Source organism: Catharus ustulatus, chromosome 1, assembly GCF_009819885.2.
Source record: "Catharus ustulatus isolate bCatUst1 chromosome 1, bCatUst1.pri.v2, whole genome shotgun sequence".
Taxonomy (NCBI): Eukaryota; Metazoa; Chordata; class Aves; order Passeriformes; family Turdidae; genus Catharus; species Catharus ustulatus.
In genome coordinates this window covers 45,485,743-45,508,980 of record NC_046221.1, presented here as the reverse complement: position 1 = coordinate 45,508,980, position 23,238 = coordinate 45,485,743, and the positions used below count along the sequence as shown (strand labels likewise).

Below are 23,238 nucleotides of genomic sequence, written 5' to 3'. Positions count from 1 at the left end.
CTTTAATTGGTCCTCATCAACTCAATCTAGCTAGTGACTTCAAAGAGCTCTTACTAAGAAACCTCTTCCAATTTTTTTGTTTCAATCTTTTTTTTTTCTTTTAATGTCTTAAGAGATTTCAGATTAAATAGAATCTTTGAAGATACAGTATGAAAGCACTACTTCTTTATAGTTAAACATCACATGTTTAATTACTTAATTCATAAATTATGAATGACTAGAGGTAAAGTAGCATTGCCCGGAGCCCGTGTCCTGGGCCAAGTGTAGTGCTACAATGTTCACAAACTCAACCTCTTGACAGCTGGGATCAGATTCAAGCCAGTTAGAACTCTATTCAAAAGAGCAGCTGTTGCTAGTGCCATTTTCACATGCTATTCTTGATCAGCATGAATGGATGGAATGTGCTGTTTTTGGAAAGCACAGCAAAAGAATATGGATGGCAATAGAATGCTTACATAATTCATGAGAAATTCACCAAAAAATCCAGACATAAACTACAATCAAAATCTTATTTATATATGGGTCTGATTTTTAAAAATACATTTAACAAATCCCACTGTTTGACAATCAAACCAATATCTACGTAAGTCTTTTCTTCCAGCCCCAAAGCCAAGAAGCCCTCTGGAGTACAGTTCTACTGTCTCAGACACTGCACAAACAAGGCTGAACACAGCACAAATGAACAGAGGTGGAAAAGAATTCACAGATGAGTGTAGCCACTACTGGCCCAGTAGCACAGCTGGGAGTCAAGTAAAATGCGGCAAGCCTCGTAACAACACACGAGTTTGCAGGTGAAACTGCATCTTCCTGCATTTCTTTGCCACAGGCACATCCACAGGCACAAAGTCTTGTCTCTCCAGCTGATCACTGTTTCTACAAAACCCACCAACACTTTGTTCCAGCTATCCTAGGTTTTCTATGTTTATGCATGCCCTTTGTTCATATTTGCAAGAATGCACACATAGGGCACTTCTCTCTATAGCCTTGAACCTCAATCACTCACTCATTCCACAGCAGACAAGATGAAAACACTGCCACGTTATGGAGGCAGCACCACAGACCCACTTGTTGCAGTTGCAGATGAGGAAGGCAGGCAGGTAGAAGACATTGGTGAATCAGCCCAAAGCAGAATATCCTCTTGTGATACTTTTCTCTGAAAGTTTGATTTTTCTTCAGCTGTATAGTAGCAGCAATTTTTCCTCTTTTATCCAAGTGAAACAAATAAGACCATACTGAAGGCCCTTCTTATACCATAAAAAACAGTTACAGGAAACACATTAAAGTAATTTCCTCTTCCTTGGACAGAACGCACTCTCTTGGAGCTTGTTTTTAGCATTGTGATGTAACTGGGGAAAAAGTGAGCTTAGGTAACACACCTCAGTGCATCTAAAAGAAAGCTGATATAATAGAAATTAAGTAACTTGTCATAGGCTTTTTATAAACCAACCAGTGAAAAAAATGCATTTCAGATGCCCAAAATATCTCTTATGCTGCTGCATTTGTTAATAAAAACTACAGTTATTACAAATTTGTGTTGCACTCAGGGAAATAAAGCAGTTTTACCCATAATTAGAAGTAGTAAGTTCAGAATCCATCTTTTCAATTTACATCACAGAGTTGACAATATTGTTGCATAGTCATACTACATATATGTGTGTGTATATACATATATATAGTTTTCTCAGTTTTCCCCTCTTTATATTCAATGTTGCTCTATTTGCCACCAATCATCTCTTCAACATATGACCCTGAAAAGTACAGTTTAAAGCAGAAGGGATAACAAAGGGGAATGCTGCCAAGCAGGGAAGCATGGTATTAAAAAAAACCCAAAAATAGTTACAGAAAGATTCAACACTGTGACAGGTTGGATGAACAGTATATCTTCCTTCTATTCCCTACATGTTGGTAGAAATTTATTTGGACAGTTCTGCTTCATATTTTCTTTAAAATGAACCTAATGTTGATCCAGAAAACAAATTCGTTTTAGAGTTAAATCACATTTCAAAATGGCAAAATGCAGCAAAGTATTCTGGGTCCTTAGCAGTGGTAAAAACACCACAGCCCCCACTGCTCTCAGTGGGCTTCTCCTCAAGGAGTTCTTCCCACACTGAACTCCAGCCAGGCACCAAATCTCTGGGACACAAAATTGTGCTGCTGGGCAGGTCATGCAGGCACATCTGGCCTAGCTTTATGCTCAAGTAGAATAACCTTGGGTGCACCTTTGGAGCCTCCCCTCTAATGTCATGAGGACACACTTCCGTTTCCCCTGTGTCATAGGAGAAGCTGTCAATAGGAATAAGAACATCAACCAACCTAGCAAAGCAAAATAAATCTCTCACTCTGACGATCATCAGTAAAGCAAAGATATGATAGTAACCAGATTTCTGTAACAGCCCACAAAATATTTCTTAGATTTCATTTTCACACATCCAGTAAAATTAACAGTCCTTCCATTGCTCACTGCAAGCATATTAAGATGATTTCTTTTTCTTTTGTTTTGGCCAGAATAAGAGCAATCCATACAAAATTGTCTACGAAAAATGTATATTGGAGTGAGACATTCTGCCAAATTAAAGTGACAACATTAAAAAACTGTTGGTTGTTTTTTTTTTTCCTTTTTACTGGAAATTAGCAATTTCCCTTGTAAAACGTGACAGTAAGTGGTTATACTTACATCGTGTCTAGTCCTACTTTATTTAATATCTACAAATTTGAAGAAAAGTTGTTGCTTATGACGCTTGCACTGAGAATTGTCAATTTACAAAAATGCCCCAACAGTGTCAATACTGTTTTATACACCTAAAACCTTCCCTTACTTCCATAAATAGGGGAGCCAGCCCCTGTCTACACAGTCTAAATCCCACCTGATGTTTTTGCTGGACTTTCATATTGGATGGACTCCTCTGAAAGCCAAAACTTAGAAAAGAAAGAAACTTGTCATCTCAGGAAGTGACACAAAATTTAGGTTCTGTGTGAGCCTAGACTTTTCCTCACTCACACATCTTTTATTGAGTGGCAACCACCAGAAATGCCAAGTGGGAGGGATCCCTTTCCCAAAAATGTTGCATTATTTCTTCCAGCCACCAGTTGCCTCAGTTGCAAGGTACAACAAATCAGTTCTATTCTTGTACAAAACTGTGCCGAATCATCTGAACCTTCAACTCATTTTTTAATACCTCTCTAAATATCTCAGACAACAGGGTAATTTAAGTTCCATATGGTTCCTCCAGGTACCTGAAGCAAGACACATGGTTAAATACTTCCCTGAATTGTGCCCTGCATAAATACTACTATCCTACACAAGGATTTCAACATTTCCTTTCTTACAGAATAAAAATTAATATTTACTTACTAAACAGTTGGCAATAGAGGACCTGTAAGCTTCTCTTCATGGTATCATGTGGTCTTGCTGGTCTGCCAGTTTATTCATGATTCTGTCAACAAAAAAGCAAGAGAAGGAGAAAATTATGTACAAAAAATGTAGGCTGCCTTGTTATACCTGTTCATTACAAAGCCGGATGAAGCTTCACAGGAAAACTGTATTGATAAGCATTGGAAAATTGCCTAACTGCACTTTGCTTGCTTTAGCCATGCTCTCCAACAGCTTGGCAAGAAAGAATAAAGTTATGGCCAAACAAGGAAAAATTTCTCAAGAGTATGTGAAATAAACACACTGAAAATTACATTCATGTCATGCTTATGTCTTGATAAAATTGTTTTTACAGTAGTCTTTTTAGTTTGGGGGAAGGGTCCTCAGTGGAGAAGCAAATGCAAGACGCAGACACCACCAGGCAGACGTGCTGGGCACATGGGGCTGTAGTTTTCTTCCTGAACCTCCCCTTTCACATCCCTCAAGAAGCAAAACACAAAGAAAGTCCCCAGCCCTCCCTTCCCCAATGAAAATTTCAGTGGTGCCAAAGCAGAGGAGATCCCAATCTCTGCTGAAATGGTAGCACAGAGGGCAGCTTTGTCCTAGCATTTTTAGCTTTATTTGAGTCAGCTGGTGTAGGTCATATTCCTGCCTGATACACCCCACCAGCTACCTGGGCTGGAGAACCTTCTCTATGTCTCCAGACATTTTCTATTTCTTCTAAACTGAGCTGTCTTGGTGCAGAAGGGGATCTCATAATTCTTGTGTCTGCTGTCTGAAAATGTGATGTGGTAAAAATATGTGACCACTCTACCTCCCTGCCTTTGACCACTTGAGGAGCAACTAATAATATTTTATGTGTCCTCAAATGGTATTTTCAAATGCTTGACATGGATATTTTTTCACCCTGGTTTAAAAGATATTATGAAAAAATATGGAGATAGTAATTATTCACATTGTGAGGAAAATAAATGCATAAATCAGAAGTGAAAAGCAAATGTGGTCCCAAAGCACTGCTGTGAGTAATGTTTCACTGAGTACCCAAAGACAACACAACCATCAAACTCTTTTTTCCAGAGAAAAGAATTAGCTAAACATTCAGAACCGACTGTGAAAAGCAGGACACTGAGATCACCTCCTTGAAAGGCCCTTGGTCAATATTAAAAAGCATGTAGTATCCTCTAGCTTTCAGTTCAACACATTTTCATCTTCCAAACTCCTAAGGGACGTTTCTGAGTAATTTTAACATGCATATAAATATTTCAGAACTTATTTAACATGCGGTCTTGAAGACATAAGATAAACAAGTCAAACCAGTGAATAACACCTTTGAACTGCATAAATGCTGGAGAGCTTGTGAAAACAGAACTATAGTTGACTTCTATGTGGAAAAGTCAAAAGGATCATGACTTCTCTTGTCCGTAACAAAAGATGCTTGGGTTTTGTTAAGTTATTCCACACGAAAGCTTATGCACACAAATGCTGCGTGTTTGGATCCCTCCACACTTTCAATTTAAAAGCGGACCTTAAAAACATCTCTGTAACTTGCAGAAATGTATTTTCAAGCCTTTTTCTTCTAAATAGAAGCAATCACCTATGAATTAGCTTACTTTTTGTTATAAGAATCGACATTAGAGTCATGCTATAGTTTTATCATGGAAACTTGCAGAGGAACTTTTTTACCCCTTCTTCCCTATGATTTACCAAATGATGAAACAGATATAGTAAAAAACTTCAGTCTTTATATATAAACAGACATAATCTGTTACAACACTCTTCAAAGATGCATATACAAAAGGTCTGTGTTTAGCAGTCACTAAGATATTAATAAAAATATATGCAGAAAAATACAAGGACCAGATAAGACACTGACAATGTAGAAATCATATAGCCAAGCACTCTTGGTACAAATGAATTAAGTTTGTATCAAAACAAGATTTACATGAACTGGTCCATGTGAAGTCATAAATAATACAATGGAAAAAAGGGAGAATCTGAAATTGCAACCCGAAATCCACATTATTGACTTTGTATAATTTGAACAATGCTTGGCAATGTTGATGTGATGTAGTTCTTGGCTGTGAACCACAATTTTTTTGTATTTCTCTTCAACCTCCATATTAATGCTACCCTAATGCTATAATAAATAAAGGTATTTGTTCATAAATTCTGGTATTGTGGTGAAAACAAATGGCATGCTTTTGTGCATATAGTTATTTAGACCAGTAATTTACACTGTTCTAAGAAATATGAACTAGTGTGCATATGGGCAAAGAAACAAAGTTTATCACTAGAAAACTTTACTGTTCTTCTTTTGGTCTCAGTCATAAGATTATCCTTTCGACCACATGGCCACAAAAACATACATAGAGAACTCATTGAACATGCATAAATGAAATGTTGCCATGAATTTACAATGTCTCAATTTCTTCAAAGTCCTTAGTGTGACTTGGGCTTAACAGAGGGGAACATTTCAGTCGAAAGGGACCCATAAGGATCATCTAGTTCAATTAATTTAAATTTAAACATTTGAAAAATACTGAAATTAAACTTTCTACAGTTTTTAATACCTTATTTCTTTGTGTACAGGAAATGTGGGCAAAACAAGGATTTGTTTTATTGTGAGGAAAGAGACATCTAATAAGATTTATTTGTATAATTTTGGAATCCCAGGAACACCAGTGATGGTTTTCTAAAGGCAGAGATTGCTTGCAATGATTATCAAGGTTGCACAAAGTTGAGGCAGATGAACCAGCCCATCAAGTCCCTGAATCAAGACCTGATATAAGAACAGAGGAACACTGCTGCATCCACCCAGGTGAAAGCTCCAGTAGTCCATTACCCTGACTTAAACATGAGTTGCCAGCAGGACAGCAGGGAAATGATTTGTGAAACAACAACAGTGCAAAGTAATCCTTACACCCTGGCATAGATTGCTCTATCTCCAGCAAGCCTGAGTAGAATAAATTACCTAAGATGCCATACTTTTTAAACTTGAGAATAATTATTCCTTACTTATCTCCTCCACATCATACAATTTTAGTCTTTCATTAGATCGTTTAGAATCTCTTTTTCCAGCTGAGTAATTCCTGTCTTTTTTTCTTTTTTCATAAAGAAGATATACCTTATCTTGATGATCAGTGATAATTGCCATGTCTTAAGCTGAACTTATCCACTATAGTTCAGATCTGAGAAGTAGGGAACAAAATTACATGCAGTCACCAAAATTTGTGTGTGCACTGGAGGTTCACACTGCACAGTGATATTTCCTGTTTCTTTACTACTCTCTTCCCTGTTGTGCCCACAATTCTCTTTGTCACTGCTCCTGAACTCTATTCCACTGTTTTATAGAGCTGCCCGCTAAGTAACAATAACCCCTCTGAAGCCTTTCCTCAGGCATCTAGAGCTAGGACTGGTCACCTGTGGATGTGACTTTGCAATTATCATCATGGAATCTCATCTGCCATTTTTACCACGCAATCATTTACCACCTTGACTTTTCTGAGAGACAGCAATGGAAGGCTGAATTACTATTATTATTATTAGTAGTAGTAGTAGTATTTTATTATTATTATTATTATTATACTACAAATATATACCTATCATATATAAGGACTTCTGAAGTTGCCACAATTTCTACAATAATACATTCCAATCATAGAAATTCTTCTGTACCTCTAAGAAGACAAAGCAAAATCTCACAGTCAGACATTTCAATAGCTGAAGAGAAAATCTCCTTTCTGAGTCTCAGCCCATGTACAGCCATCAGGATACTCTTCTCAGGACCCTGGAGGTTTATCACAATCAAGGAAGGTTACAGATTGAGTGGATGGTAGCTGAGAGTGCTCTAATTCACCAACCCATGTTCTCTTAGGTATTTGAGTACGTAATTTTAGGCACTAATAGATTAGTAAAGTTGTGCATATGCAGATGGAAAACGCAGACACACAGCCAGCTCCTGACTTTGAGCAGTTTAATTTAAACCAGAGTATTGCCGCCTGTTTTAAATACATAAACTGTCACTTACAAGAAAAAAAAAATATGAAGAATGAGCAGAAACAGAAGTGGTCTTGGAAAAAATTTTAGTCAGAAAATGTGTGCTAAAATTCAGTAATACAAAATCTAATGGAGTCTCTGAGTTTTGTATCCATTTTATACTCCTCACTCATTTCTTCAACTCTTCCCTGAGGTTTTTTGGGAGTAGACTTCACCAAAATATTAATTTTGAAACATACTGAGCTTTAATATTTGAGAAGCCATTCTGACTATTTGAGGGAATTCTCTGATACAAATATACCTGATCCCTGAGATTTTTAAAAATTAAGTATTCTAAAGTTAATTTCCTATATTTTGGTCTCCAAGTAAAAGGGCACATCCCCAATTGCTCTGAACTCCCTCTGAAAACCAGGAAACAAAGGTGTAATTATGACTTTTGTTTCAGTTCTGTATTGCAGTTCACACTGGTGTACCTACTGACATACTTTGAAACAAAGCAATAAAGTTAGTGCAATAAAGTTAGTTTGTAGTCAAATCAATTTCAAGTTTGAAATAACCATCTTCCACAGTTAAACAAAATTTGTATCCAGAAAAGGTGTCACATGCCTAGTCACAGACACCTGTGTTTAAAAAAATACTGGTTAAGCACTAGGTGTCTGAAATGGACTTACGTATTTTGCATCTTTGGTACACAATATTTCATGTATAGTTTATCTTACCAAGATGATGAATAGATATGTGGAATCCCTGTGGACAGCTAGCAATATTGTCTTTCACAGTAAGTGATCCCCTCAACATCTCAGTTAAATTAAAGAGGACAATGATGACATAATGATGGATTGAAGACAAAGGAGTCCAAAAGAGCAGACAGCTCCCAGCCATTCGTTAAGTCTGATGGAGAAAAAAATGCCAACCAGGCCTTAAATTAAAGAAGAAATAGAGGAGAAAGAACAGCAGATGCACGTTGAGGCAAAGCTAACAATCAGTGGAGAACTCTTTTTTGTTGTCTGTCAAACAGAAACCAGGAGACTAAAATAAAGAAGCTGAAAAATGGTAATGAAAAGCAGAGACAGGCAAAAGACATGCCACTCCCATCCATGAAACACATAAACCTTGTTATTTTATTTCTGACTGCCTTCTCTCCACTATGGATCACTCTGGAAAGAAGAAAATGCTGTATCACAGACTGTTTTCAACAACAGTATTTCTCCATAAAATGAAAAAGCACACAGAGGTAGTTCCATCTCCAATCTTTTTTGACTCTTCTATCAAACACACCCAGCCTTGATCTTTTCAGTATAATATTGCCCCAGAATGTTCAACGAATTCCTTATAAGCTAACTATCTTCATAAAGATCAAACTGACTTAGCAGCAGTAGGGATCATTAGAATTTGGTCATTAATATATATTAGGGGTGGGCAGGGGAAGACTTCTGTGCTCATTTTAAAACTTGTATATGCTTGAATATAAAATACCCTATGATGAAATAGTGAAATATTTTTGTGAAGTCCCTGTGGACACCTAGTAATATTCTCTTTCCCAGTAACTCCCCCCAATACATGTGAATATATGGACATTTGAAAGTTTGGTAATGAAATTTTATTGCACACCTTGAAACATGCTGTTTTGGGTAAGTGAAGGAAAAAGACCAACTTCTTTGAGTTTTTGGGTGAATAGTCTTTCACAATGCAACATAAGAAAAAAAGTAGTGGAACAACTGAGTCAAGAAAGTTGTACAGAAAAAGTCCATAGTGAAAAGCCCTTTTTACTGTTCTCTTGGAAAGACTTTTCTTAAAATGAAATATGACAAATTTAAGACTAAGATGTGTAATTTTTCAAAATTTTCTTTGTGGGTCTTATGACAGCCAAACCAAAGAAAATCTTTCAATATTAATTTCAAGTTCATGATGAAAATTTCACTGGCTGCACTATATCAAGGAAGCATTCAGCAGTGAAAATTGCCTGCTCTTTGACAGGAAAACTTTATAACCACTGGAAGTTCTCCTGTTAGAAGACTTTTTCAGCACACAAGTAAAGTATGTCTCTATAACTTCTGGAAAAATAAAGAAAATACAGTCTGTTCTTGCTTCTCACACACAGCATGGAATGGGATGTAGAAATAAACTCTACTTCACACCACTCTTGTGATGGGTGGGTTTTCCTTGGAGGATCTTCTACGGCATCTCACTAGCCTCAGGGTGTCCACACTTTTGATGTGACATTTGATGTACTCACTGAAACTCTCTGCAATGAGCAGGTGGGTTGGCTCCTCTGAAGTCTGTGCCCTGTTTAAAATGCCTCTCTTGGGAGAAAGGGGCCCATTTCTTTTTGGGGCTGTTTCTCTCCACTGAGTTTCAAAGAGCTGAAGGTCAATCAATTTATTTCAGCCCGCAGCAATGAAAATGAGGATGCCAACATCTGTAAAAGGAATCTCACCCAGAGCTTCCTCCAGTTGCAGGGATTTCAAGGCTTATGGGGTTAACTTCTCTGCAGCTGTATTAAACTATTCTCTTGTTCCCATTGTGTAGAATATACAATTAAAAAAAAAAAGACAATTTTAAGGACAGGAAAGTAAGTAGCTTTGCCTCCATTGTAATAAACACAGGAGAGTTGAAAAAGGGTTTAACTTTGTGAAGCAGCCGAAATCAGGCTATTTCACATTATTCAGTTTGATTAAATGCAAGTATTTTAAGTAAAAAAAGCATGCAAAGGAGAAGGTATTATTTTTCACACTCTTATAGTATGACACTGTATTCCTAAGGTGGATTGACTGGGTCAAATTTTCAAGAATGGAAAGTATCAGCTGTACATGATGAGGAGTATGCATGCTCTGCGTGTCTGAAATTCAGGCCAAAATACCAGTTTCACAAAGATGCTTAAGTACTCCAAAATGCAAGAAAGTCCTTTGCTGTCAAACATACCTGTATTAGAGTCCTGAAAACACTGTTACATAGGCCCCGGATGGCTTTAAAGGAAATCTATAGTAGAGATGGAAAGATCTTAATATAACGTTTTAACTGCAAGACCATCTTCTCTTTAGCAAACATCACAATTACCCAGCTTAACAAATAATCCTTAAGACACCACCACAAAGCAGGCTCAAAATTGTACATCAGCATTATCTGATTTAAAGTGAACTAAAGATGCAAGCTAAGAGATGAAAGTGCCTCTAATTGTTTTGACAAAAGTCTCACATACTGGGTTTTGGCTTTGAAAACTTCATCTGTAAGAAACATCCCCTGTACTAACTTTCCTCAAGAGACTGTAAAGATTAAGGATATTGAGGGATATGAAAGAAAAAGATCAAGATAGGCTAATTAAGTTTAGGCCCATCTCTAGGGGAATTTCAACCGCCCTGCTCTAAGATAAGCACAGCAGACCTGAGCCCAAGACCCTTCCATTCTGCCTTGCCTGTCAACTCCCTAGGCTGGTTTACACCTACAAAGCACAGAGGAAATAATCACTAGTGAAGGATGGAAATGTAGTCATTTCTAGACTACTAAACTTTTCAGATGCTGAGCCCAGTTCACAGACCCACTCTTTCTGAGGACTGAAGATGGGTGAAAAACAAGAACTTTGAACCAGGTCAGAGTGCCCTGACTGTGTATTTTGGTTGTGGTTCATTTTATTATACCAAACAAGATCCCACAGTGAAGGAGAACATAACCACTTCAGCTGACAAAAAAAATAAATAAAAAGCAATATATTGATTATTGTAATTTTGAATTGCATATATATATTTATTTATGGATATGTGTATAAATGATAGCTATATTTTCTGTTGGTCTTTCCTTCCCTATTTATACTAGTATGCCTCTCCCAGTGACCAAAGGTTAAAAAAAAAGAGAAAAGAAGAAAGGAAAAAAATGTAATAAACCTGTACAATATATCTACTTTTTCTTTTCAGTCAAAAAAAAACCATATTAAATTTCCCATCAAAATACGTGTTCAAAATTATTTCCATGTCAGTTTTGGATTGAATGTTTTGAACCAGCTCTAATCATAACATGTAAGTACAGCATAAGGACCTAATTTCACAATGACATGTTATAATAGACACATACAAGTACCTAAGATTGAAAGAGACATTTTATTATAATTGAAAAAAGCATGGTAGGAAATCATAACCACCTTTTGAATTCCTAACTATTCAGTCTCAATGGTGCATTAATGTATTTAATAGTAACCTATACTGCTAGCTTTTTTAACGGACCAAAAATCCCAAGAAAACCCAATATGGCTTATAATAATATTTTTAGTAAAAATATCAGTATGGTAAACAGATGTGAAAGGTTGGGCATTTCTAAGACCTTCTTGTGTGCTCTGCCAGATCCTCTTGCTGCTGTGACAGGGTGTTAGTTCAGGGGCAATCCCAACTGGAGTGTTTGCTGGTTTCCTTCGCTCAGCTATTTTAGAGTACACATTCATCTTAAAATGAAGTCTATCACTTCAGAGATAAAGTCTGTCTAAGCTTTTCTATGAAATTATAACAAAATCAGCTCTAAGAAAAGGAACATCTTTGGCAGATCTGGATGGATGGATGCATAAACGCATAATCATTTGACACAGAAAGTAAGATGATGTCTTGACCTACGTCTCTCTGGTTAAACCTCCTAACAGAGTAATTTACTACCTTCTTTATAATCAGACATTCAATATGGTAAGAAGAGAAGGGAGATAAAGTGAGCTCTGAAATATGACTGCACTGCTTTGGCAGGTTGATCAACATACACTAGAAAGTAGAACAGTACACCTGCTTAGACTTGACATTTCATCTCAGAGTTTATTATAACCATGTCTAGTTCAAGGGTCTCCATTTATTTATTCTCAACTTTCCCAGGGTTTGATGTCAAAGGAAGAAACGGTCACAGAAAAAATAGGAGACTACCAACCAGTGACCCAGCCATTAATAGCAACCCTTTTTATAGAAGACTATTTTGCATACCATTTTGAAAAAGAGGGTGGAAATAAACCAAAAATTGAACATGTCCTCATGCAGAAATATAGCCACATAAAAATTTAGGTTTGGAGGAAGGAGGAAGGAAATAAGCTCTTGGTAATTTCCAAATTATTCATTCTTCTGCCTATAAGGTTACTGTAGTGCAAACACTGAATTTTATTTGAAAATGCATGTAGTGCTGTCAGATTCAATAGGAAGAATTTCCAAGAAAATTAAATGTCAGAGCAGCATGGTTTATTGGTTTTACTCAATGTAAATTCATTTTTTATGCAACTCTGAATAATAATAATGCCCTAGTCTGTGTCAACGTGATGTCTACAACTTAAAGCTTTGGAGAAGGGGACTGAAGGCAAAAGGAGGAGAGGTAGGGTAAGATGATTGGGCAAGATGGTAACCTGGCACTGACAGAGATTTAGCTCTACATGACAGGTCTGTAGCTTTAGAGAGGATTTAGCATGCGCATCACTGTGTGTCTTACTTTCTTCCTTTTCAGTTTGTGCAGCCAGCAAGACTGCTACTGGCTAAACACCTCATCTCCCCTCCTTCAAAAGACTCACTGGCATACACAGAGGTGCAAGTAAGCCAGCAGGAAACATATATGAAAAAAAGGGAAATCTCAAAACACCAGCATCTAAAAATCACATTATCCTGTCAAATAAGATATGCTGAGATGCACAGCTTATTCTAATAGGTTAGTGAAAACTCTCATTTTCTGCCTGGGACTGTGAAGTTCTTCCTCAGGTGAAGCCCACTGACCCTGACAGGAGATTTCAGCATGGACATAGCATCTGTCTCAAGATTCATAAAGCAGTGCAAGCAAATGCCACCATTTGAAGAAGGTTGTTCTTTTTTTTCCTGATAGGGATAAGGAAGAGCCTAGACAGGAAAAGAATAGGACTGCTTAGGTGAAGGACTGATAGGTGGGTCTAATAAATAAACATGTGCCTGAATAACTTACTGCAGTTAAAATGCGAGAGGACCATTTAAGGTGTGTCAGATAATTTTTGCCCGTTGCAACTGAGATGGGCTAAACCATGATCTGAGCTGCTGATTGCAAACCCAGAGTAGTTCCACTGACTCTGTCCCACCACAATGCGATTCAATATGAAAATGAACTGATGAAGGAAAATGAGGAAGAACAGTCTTGAACAGAACAGGAGAGGGTGTGGGGGACACTGGATTATTACAGTAGGATTTTTGCAGTTACAGACTTCAGTCAGATTCCCTCCCTATTGTGAAAGCTAACAGAGACTAACTTCTATTTGTGCATCTGAAAAACATTTTCTGTAGCTTTCTATCCCTCTCTTTTCCTACTAAAGAAAAATCTTTCAGTGAAACAGAGACTGCCTCTTCCCCGTCCTGCTTGACTGTACCATGGCTTTGCTTCTACAGGCTGTAAAAAGTTGGGGAAAACATGTTGTGTCTTTTGGGTGCAATGCACTTCTGAGCCATGAGCTCAGCCTTGCAAGACCAAAGACAGGAGATGTCCAGCCACAGGTGTATTGTGTGACAGGGTTCCCACCTTGTCCCCAAATCAGCTCACACAATTTGACACTGCCCAGGGATGCAATGAAGGATCCTTTTCAAATAAAATTGCAGCTTTTCTCTGCTTCAGGAGCCCCCACTCCTGTGTGCTAAGATTGCCACAACAGTTACAGAAGATATGAATAAACGGGAAAGAATGAGAGTGCTCTTGGTGCATCTATCCTGACAGTGCAAGAAATCTGCACTGGTTACAGGCTGTACAAGCTGTGACAATGCAAACAATAAATTCACATACCTTGGTTTTTAGTCTGATATTCAGCCACGCTCACTATAAGAGCAAGGACTGACTGCACACATTCAGCAAGTCAAGGTCACAATAAGAAGGAACTTGCAGTTTGTTGCATCTCTGCCTCACCACTGATGGCACTGGACAGTTCAACAAGACTGAGGTAAGGGCTTGGAAAACCAAGCTGAGGTTGTGCCTAGGGCAGTGGAAAGCTGCCCTGGGGAACTGGATTCTGTCTCTGCCTCAGTGCCTAATGCCAAGGAAGTCACAAAATCCATACTCCATGCAGGCAGTCATTAATTGCATCTTCTTTGTTCACTTAGAGCAGAGCAAGGAACACCTGCGTTCTGAACTGTGGAAGCGTGGAGCAATTCCAACTGTGATGGACTCAGAACAAAGAAAGGATGATCCAATGCTGTTTCTGGAAAGTCAGGGCATGAACATCTCAAGTTGGGCATCTAAATTAAATGTACCTTGTTGACATTATGATTCTGTGCATAATTTTCCCCGGTGCATAATGTCATTTCACATTATCGGCACATTGTGAAGATAAATTCATTAATATTTTTAAAGTACTCAGATGCTGCAATTGAGAGCCACAGAAGTGCTCCCCAGGAAATTAATAACTCTGGCTTCAAAGCTGGCTCTGAATGATGTACAGTTATGGGAGGAAGAGGTGACATAATGAACTACTATGATAAAATAAAATATTGATTCGTCTGAGCAGTGTTGACTGAAATCTCTCCATATTTAAGAGAGCTTTGCTTTGTACCCATAAAAGGCTTTTAAGTGTAACTTACACAGGTTAAAAACAAAACAAGAAATTTGTATTTAAAAAAAAATAAAATAAAAACAATCCTCCAGAGAACTGGAGCCTTTTCTGTTCTGAGTCCAGACTTTAATCCTTGAGCTGACTAGCACCTGACCTTGCCTTACTGCTAGTCCAGTCTCTACTGCCAGAATCCTGTCCACCTCTCTCCCTGTCTGTCTCCTGCATATTGGTTCCATCCCTTCTTAAACATCCCATCCTCTCCTCCTAGCACCCCTCTGCTCCTTCTCTCTAGGTCTCACCACTTTATTTCCACTTATTAACAATCTCTTTGTCCCTTTCCTAGTCTCCCTTCCATGGGGACCATACCCCAGCCCTGTCCTTTCTTTATCATTTTAATACCCAAGGCAACCACTTAGGCCATAGCCACAACCTTTGCATCTCCCCCATCTGAAGCATGCTCCCTACTGACAAAATCCTAAGACAGTCGAAATGCAACGGTTGAAGAAACATACATGGATAAGGATTTTTCAGACCAGAAGGCATTCTAATGTGACAGTTTTCCACTAATATGAGAAAACTCTAAACTTGACTTCTACCACAGAAATCCCTCTTAGATTTTGTCCCACATTGTCCTCTCCCCCGATAAATTTCAACTTCCTGATCTGTGATACGAAAATCCCACAAAATAACGCAAGGTACTGTAATGTGATTAAATATGATTGCCCGTCCCCTTGGTTTTTTCATTTTTTTTTTCTCTCAGAGACTAAATTATTCTTACTGAAATGAAAAAAAATTACAGACTAAAATAGGCATCATGCAATCTTTACCAGACTCAAGGTCAACAGAATCTTTGTCTATGTTTTTCTGCATTCAGGAAGACTCTGAGCCACCAAGTCACCAGTCACTCAAGTCTTTGCAAGGAGACAATCAAACCATCAAGAAGGGGAAGCCCTGTAGATAAATGTGTCTGATTCTTCATGTGCTTCACTCCAAATTATGTCAGCAAACTTTCTGGCTTCTGCTGGATCATATTCAGAGAGGTGTATTATGATTTGCAGGATTTATCACTGAAGCATTCTTCAATCTCCTTCATAATGAATGATACGAATGCAAATCTTTAACTGAAATATATTTAAAGAAATTAACTAAAATAACATATGGAGTACTTTTCCAACAAATGCATTAATTGTATGCAAACTGAATTAAGTCTTTTATGAGCACGTAATTGGGAGAAATATTAATATATTATTTTAATTTGCAAAAATCATACATTAGAAGCTTTGAAACAGAAAGCTGCATAATGGCAGCTTTAACATTAAGATGTCATTGTAAAAATGAATGTATATAATGAACTCAGAAAAATAGAAATATAAGTGTCTGATCCTTTCCTTGTTTGCTGTACATCTGCATTGGAGTTTGTCTATTGTTATTCAACTAGCTAATCATCATCTTTTGTGCGGTGTGCCTGTGTTTTTACTCTGAGAGGCTAATCTGTGAAGACATCTGTTATTTGGTAGATAATAGGCCATTTCAAGTCTCAAAGCCCTGCAAGGCATTTCTGAAGAAGGAGAAGTAGATACATCTGTTCCCACCAGGTAGGAGTACAAGGGAGTTTGCAGTAATAGCAGAACAAAACTTCACTTGCTATTCAGCAAAAGGCTAAGTGCACATGGAACAATGCAAACAAAGAGCAATTCTGGAGTAGTTTGTTAGGGTTGGGAGTGAGATTGACTTTATATAAACCATTTAATGTTTTCTTGAGAAAACAGTGTATCTCACACCAAAGAAGAGTGGGATTTGTCATAGTGATCCTGGATCTATAAACCAGGTTCAGTCACAAAAGCAGTGGGTCACTGAATCTGACGTTCTTTTGTTGGAAAAAATCAATATTAGACATTTTGAGGGCAATGCAGATGCTTGATTATTCACATGGAAAGAAAATCTTGTGCCATTCTTCTCCAATAACTTATCTGTACGAACCAGTTCTCTCTGCATTCCAGTGAAAATATACCACATCTGCATTATCCATGAATCAATTGCAGCTTTAAATAATCCTTCTTATCACAGATTCAAGAAAAAAACAGGACATATCTTTATGTTAGAACGTCTAAGTAACTTAGCACACAGCACCTGAATTGTGCAAGCTTCCATTTCTTTCATCTTCATCACTCTGTCAAGTCTTTTCCATTGTGCTATGAATGCAGATGAGACCCATATATTCAGATTTATCTTACCTCGGGTTTGTGATGCTTTTACTCACATCTGAATGCTCTGAAAGCAAGCTGGCCATGCAAATAGCACTATAGATGTCAGTAAGAGGACAATTCATATATGTGAGCTTAACATATGTGCAAGTTCCCTGTACATATACTTTGGAGCTGCACTAGCTGCAAACTGAAAATTCAAGGACTAATGTGTATTTCTTACTCCAGCTTCACCTACTTGTGCATTTTGGAGAATCTTTGCTTACACAGGAGTTAATGTTTTGGTTTGTTTTTCTACTGCCTCAGCTCACAGGCCTAGAAGACTGCAGTGATAGCAGAGTTGATGCAGTGTTGTCCCAACCTCAGATTTTTCAACTGTAGAAATATTAAGCTGAAGAGTGACATATGATGTTGACACTTTCTGATGGTGTGTACAAATGAAAGTGTTGTTCAGTGAGATGAGTTGATATTTTTTTCACCCTGATATTTTTTTTTTTTATTGAGGTTTCAGATATTTGACCACTCTCCTCGAATGGAAAAATGGCCTTTCAACTCTTTTCTCAGAAAAATAAGGCTCCTTCCAATTTGGTGGTTAAGCTAGTTATCCACAGCCTAGATAAGTACTTTAATCACTCTCTGAGTACTCTAACATAAGGCTTCCTTCCCTGCCCTCCTAGAGCTATTTCTCCATTTTGTATAAATAAACACAAAATCTGAGCCTCCTCTCTGTAATCAGAATGCCCTAAAATCTCCACTAAATGGAAAGATGAGTTTCTCTGTCTCTCTCTCTGGCCATGAACACTGAACTATTTATTTGAGACAAAATGGCTATAGCAGGACTAAGATGCACAGACTGACTGTAGCCTGTTAATTTACAATTGAAGTGAAAAGAATGAAATGACACACATAGATTTAAAGCTCAGATAGTTATTTCCTCTCTCTATTTCTCGACTGAGACATCTATGTATTAACATCAACAGCCTGAGATTTGTGGTCAATAATAAATGCTATTCTCAACATATGCTCATTTTGTCAGAGATAGTAAGCACATAGATGCAAAGGAGCTGAGCAAACTTGTGTTGACAATATTCTGACTACAGCAAGAGTTGGGAAATACCACAGATGCTGTAAACAATTAGCAGGTGTCTTAAAAGCCTCCCCATGTGATGGGATAATTCCAGTCAATGTCATAGTGTGCTTTCACCTTTAATACATGCCATACAAGCATTCTGAATGCACATTCAGTCTGTTTCTCTACATGAAAGGGCAGGGTTTCAAACATCCTAAAGGTTTGGGAATGGCAGCGAGTGTTGCTCCTAGATACCATCTACATATAAAGAAGTAGCTCCCTAAGGAACCAAGAGCCTGCAAGCCCAGGCAAGACCCATTCACTCTACACACCAGTGTTACATCTACACAGCCTTTTGCAGATAAGGACAGACATATTTACTGATGATGTGAGCTCGCTGAAGGCAAAAGCCACACACAGTGTGGCACTATGCTCTACCAGCCTCCTGAGAGAGCTTATTGGATCAAGCACAGCTAAGACAGCTACAGGGTTTCCCATTCAAACTGGGTTTGGGGAAGTCAAGATCAAAGTGAACTCAGACTGGTCTGCAAAACTCCATCAAAGGACAATTAATAGGCAGGAAACCCTACTCCCCGTAAGAGACTTCTCTGTAAAACATGAAGTAATAGCCCTATGTGGAAAAAAGATCCTGGAAGAAATGCATTATACATTTACAGCATAAAATGCTCAGCAGATGAAGAAGAAAACTTTGGAAATGTACTTATAACAAAAAAAGGATCAATAGTAATAATATACAATATATCACACACAAGTTTCCAAGCAATGCTGCTAATATGGTTTATAGAGTTTTGACCTCATCAGTGGCTACTCCTCTCTACCAATGGAGGATCCCTGCACATTAGTTCTTGCTTTGCAAGACTCCAAATATTTCCTCCAGGTGTCTGAAGGAAATATTATTCCATTTAATGGCTCCTGTAAGCCATTTATATAAGCTCCTTTTCAATCTCATCAAAGTTGGGACGAGGTCCCAACAGGTTAGGTCACTAACAGGACAGGTCACTAACCACAGGTTAGTCCAAAAGCAGATCTGGGAACTTGAGCAGGGTCAGAAATCAAACAAACCCCAAGTTTCCCTTCCAAGTGGGTACTGCAGTGCAACACATAGATGAGATTCCTCCCCATGACATCTCTAGAGCAACTGCATGTGAAGTAATGCCACTCAGTCCTTGACATAGCACTACTAAACAGATGCTAGCACTGAAGTACATTCAGGGATAAAGCTGATCAAAGAGCTGGTAAAATCATCTACAATGATCAATTTTAATTGACAGTGGATAAACAATTTATGGACACATGAAGAACAGAGATGGCGGAATCAAGGAAGAATCAAGACAAGTTAAAAAAGACAAAGGAAGTATAGAGAAAATATCATACAGGATTTCACAGCACTCAGATACATTCTGTTATGAAACAGTTTTGTAAGACAAGTGGGGTGAGTAAAGCCAGCACATTACAAACTACATAGGCAAAACATTTGAAAACATATTGCCAGTCAGAATTACCTCACAGGAATTTGTTGCCTGAATAGCCCATGTCTCTCTGCAGCTTCCACTCTTCTATTTGATCACAATCAGTTCAGCTCTGCACTTGATTTTCAGTCCACAAGAAATATTAAAATGAAATCTGGAGACACAGCTTGAAATTGCAAACAATGATCAATTAGCACCTCTCACCATACAATTTATAACCTTTCTTTCTTTTTTGTGGCCTTTGTCATGTCCTCAAGTGCCACACTGATTTACTGCACTGTTCTGTTTAATTATCTCTGATGCTTTATTTCAGAAGTAATACTATTCTTAGCTGTTTCTTTGCTGGTAGTATTGCAATTTGGCGGGCCCATTCCATCACCTGTTTCAAAGCTATAGCAGTAAGACCAGATCTGCTGTTTAGAAACATGGGATACATTTCAAGTGTTTGGGAAAGAAGAAGCTGCTTCAAACTACAGAAAGCAAATTCCAAAGTTAGTTTACACCAACAGGCCTGAGAAAAGTAAAGCTAGAAAGGAGTCACCTCCTCCCTGCAAGATTATCCTTGAGTGTGAAACAAGACAACATTCAGACACCTGGGAAATTAATATTTTCTGAGAGTTCTTAACTCAATTACAGCATCCGGCAAGGAGGCTTTCACCTATCCCACCTTGGAGCACAGGAACATGTGAGGACATGGTGACAGCCAGCTGGGAACATATTCAAAGTGGAAATCAGAAGACAGTCAAGACATAGTGCAGCTTTTAGACCACAGTAGTGTACAAAAAAGAACCCTTAACTTTTAAAGTGAAGCTCAGTATGTCTGTCAAGGCTAATTGATACAGCAGTTCAGACAGAGGGGGACTGGATTTCAGATCTGCATTTCTCTTTTCTGGAAAGGCTGTTTTGTTAAGGCCAAGCCAAATGACAGTGATTCTGTGATTTCACTATTTGTGCCCCTACATAATAGTACTTCATAGTAAGTATGAAAACTACATGAATTAAAAGTGGAAAAGAAAGATACAAGTGCCTGACTTCTATTAATAAAAGCAGTGTGTATGTTCAGTGAGACAGAGATTCCTGCAATCCAAATCCACCATTGACAACAGAATGTAGACTCTTATGGTATTTACACTTAAAAATCCAACCCAGAATTGAACTAAAAGTTGCAGAAATACCAGAAATAATGGTTGAATAGCCTCCCTAGCACACATTCATGCTTAAAAGTCAAGATTTGCCAAAAGGTAACAAAATATTTCTGAGAGATAATGAGAAAGATCTGCTGTAACAGGGATGTGGGATATTACACAATAAAACAACAAAAGTTGCTTTTCACTACCAGACCTTGCATAAGGAAGGGAAACCAAGGTAATAGGAGATGTGTTTATGCAGAAGAGAAAACATATTAGGTAGCTAACAACAAAACAGCTTTGAAGGAAAATGTGATTTTGTCTACTGTCAGAAGTCATGGCAAAAACAATGCCATTTCTTAAATTATTCCTCATTTCCACATTCTTTATTTTTTGTGCCAATTGCTGCCCCTATCTCTAATGGGAAAGTGTCAGTGTCAAAAATGAGAGACATAGGATAACTGAAAATAAAAGTTAATTACTGTGGAAATTCAACTCCAGAGCTTTAATTAAAGCCTGACAAATGTATCATGGACCCCAGGCACCAGCGTGGAGTACACCCATTAGAGAGATTACTCCTCTTTCTATGGCCTCCCATGCTAACATAAAGGAAGTATCAATCATGCCAGAAAATAGCTTTTCCAAATCAAAGATGCTGGGAATTATTCTATTACCTTTCTCGTAGATAATTTTCAGAGTTGCTGAGAGGGATTTTTATGCAAGAAAGCAGCATGTTAGCGTAAATTCTTGCTTAATTGCTAGGTTAATGTAAAATTGCAGCTTTTCTTTTAAGAAAAATGGCAGCTGATGAGCCCCTTTTTATAAACCTACATTTCCTCTGTAGCTTCTTAATATGTAGTAAATATATAAGAGAGAAACAGCTTCAAAATGACATGTGATGAAAAGAAGCAAAGGACACTGTGATGCTTACAACAATCCTCTCATGATGAAAACTGCAGTGGACTCCATCTAGAATTCTTCAGCAAACCCATTAAGGTTTTTGCTGCCCTCCAACCAACCTGCTCAGAAGAAATATTTCCACTGGAGTCTGTCCCCATTAAGAGCTGTTTGGGATGAGTCACTTACTCTTACAACATGCCCAGTATTGTGTTCTTTTATGGGGTCTAACCTTCCAGCCAGTTGCTGCGAGTGTACTGCTGAAAGAAGGAAGGGATTTCTTTTAGATATACTTTATTGCTCCACTGCAATTATTTCATCATCTGCAGAGCACTCAGAAGCAATGAACAATGCTGACAAGATAATAGAGTACGAGAGATGAACATTCTTGCTTTTATTTGCTTAATATTTAAGGCTTGGGTTTGTAGGTGATCAAGAAGTAAAAGCAAAATATTCTCAAATTTCAGGAGTTGTTTTGTTACTCCTTCTGTTGCTAAGATATTTAAATAAAGAATTTTCTCTTTCACAGCCCAGGTCCTCCCCTCTTTGATCCTAAAGCAATAATCCCACATTTATGAGATTATTTTTCGTTGCCATGGAAATTAACGATGTAAGAAATTCAGCATTATCATTTCGGTATAGGCAGGCAAGATGTAGTCCTTTTGAAAGACAAGTATTTTCCAGACACCTCTCCCTACCTCCACCATCCTACACACAAGACAGGTCACAGCACAAGAAGCAGAAGACACACATGCCATGCACAGCACACCACATATGGCAAGATTCCTCATACAGATCAAACTCACAGTACTTTTAGGACTGTAAGGAAAGATCCATCCCAGTGCCACAGTAGACTTCATTTGTGAACTCTTGATAAAAACTAGAGACAGCAGTTTGAAAACCCAATTTGAGATCCTTAAAAGCACTTTGAGATACAGCCTCCTTGTTCTTTGCATAGGCACACAACAGCACGATAATCTGTGAAGTGGGACTTCAGTGTTTCAGCAATCTCCCCACTCATCCTGCAGTGAGACACTACTTACCAATGCAGACTGGCAGACACCTCAGGCTTTAGTAAATCCACAAAGCCACTCAGGAACAAAGACACCCCCAAAGCATCCTGCTCTGATGTCTTGCATATGCTGGTGGCTGATAAGCTATAGCACCCACAGCAAATTTGAAGTTGTTCCTCAGTAAAGTATTGGTCTAAACACCTGATTTTATCTGTAAATTTACTCTTGGATCTTAAGAGTTGTTGTTATGCAGAGAAAGGACAAAAAGCCAGGATTCAGCAAATTGCATTTTCATGCAATCTTTGAATCTGAAAAACATACAACCAGATCCCAGGCACATCCAGTAAGTCTGACTTACATTTACAGGAGTCAGTAAAAGAATTTGCACAAAGCTCCTCAAAATTGCCCCACAGCATTCAGATCAACTCCCTGTTCTGATATGTTCCCTCCCTCACAGCGATCCAAGTGCTTGTGCCAGGGCTAAGGATAAAACCAAATTCCTTCTCCCACTCCTTTTGTACTAAATTCTTAATGCATCCCCCTCCCAGGCTTAGCATGGTGTGAATAA

At 38.1% G+C, this 23,238-nt stretch overlaps 1 protein-coding gene across 2 annotated transcripts in view; it reads right to left on the bottom strand.

Annotated features, from left to right (window-relative positions):
• The window catches only part of TMEM108 (transmembrane protein 108), a 243,682-nt gene that overhangs the window by 81,762 nt on the left and 138,682 nt on the right, over window positions 1–23,238 (bottom strand). For both annotated transcript variants that reach the window (XM_033051959.2, XM_033051950.1), the window contains exon 3: window positions 3,353–3,434. In XM_033051959.2, coding sequence (XP_032907850.1) covers window positions 3,353–3,392 — 40 coding nt within the window. In that variant the 5' untranslated portion in view covers window positions 3,393–3,434. The remainder of the gene's footprint in view (window positions 1–3,352; window positions 3,435–23,238) is intronic.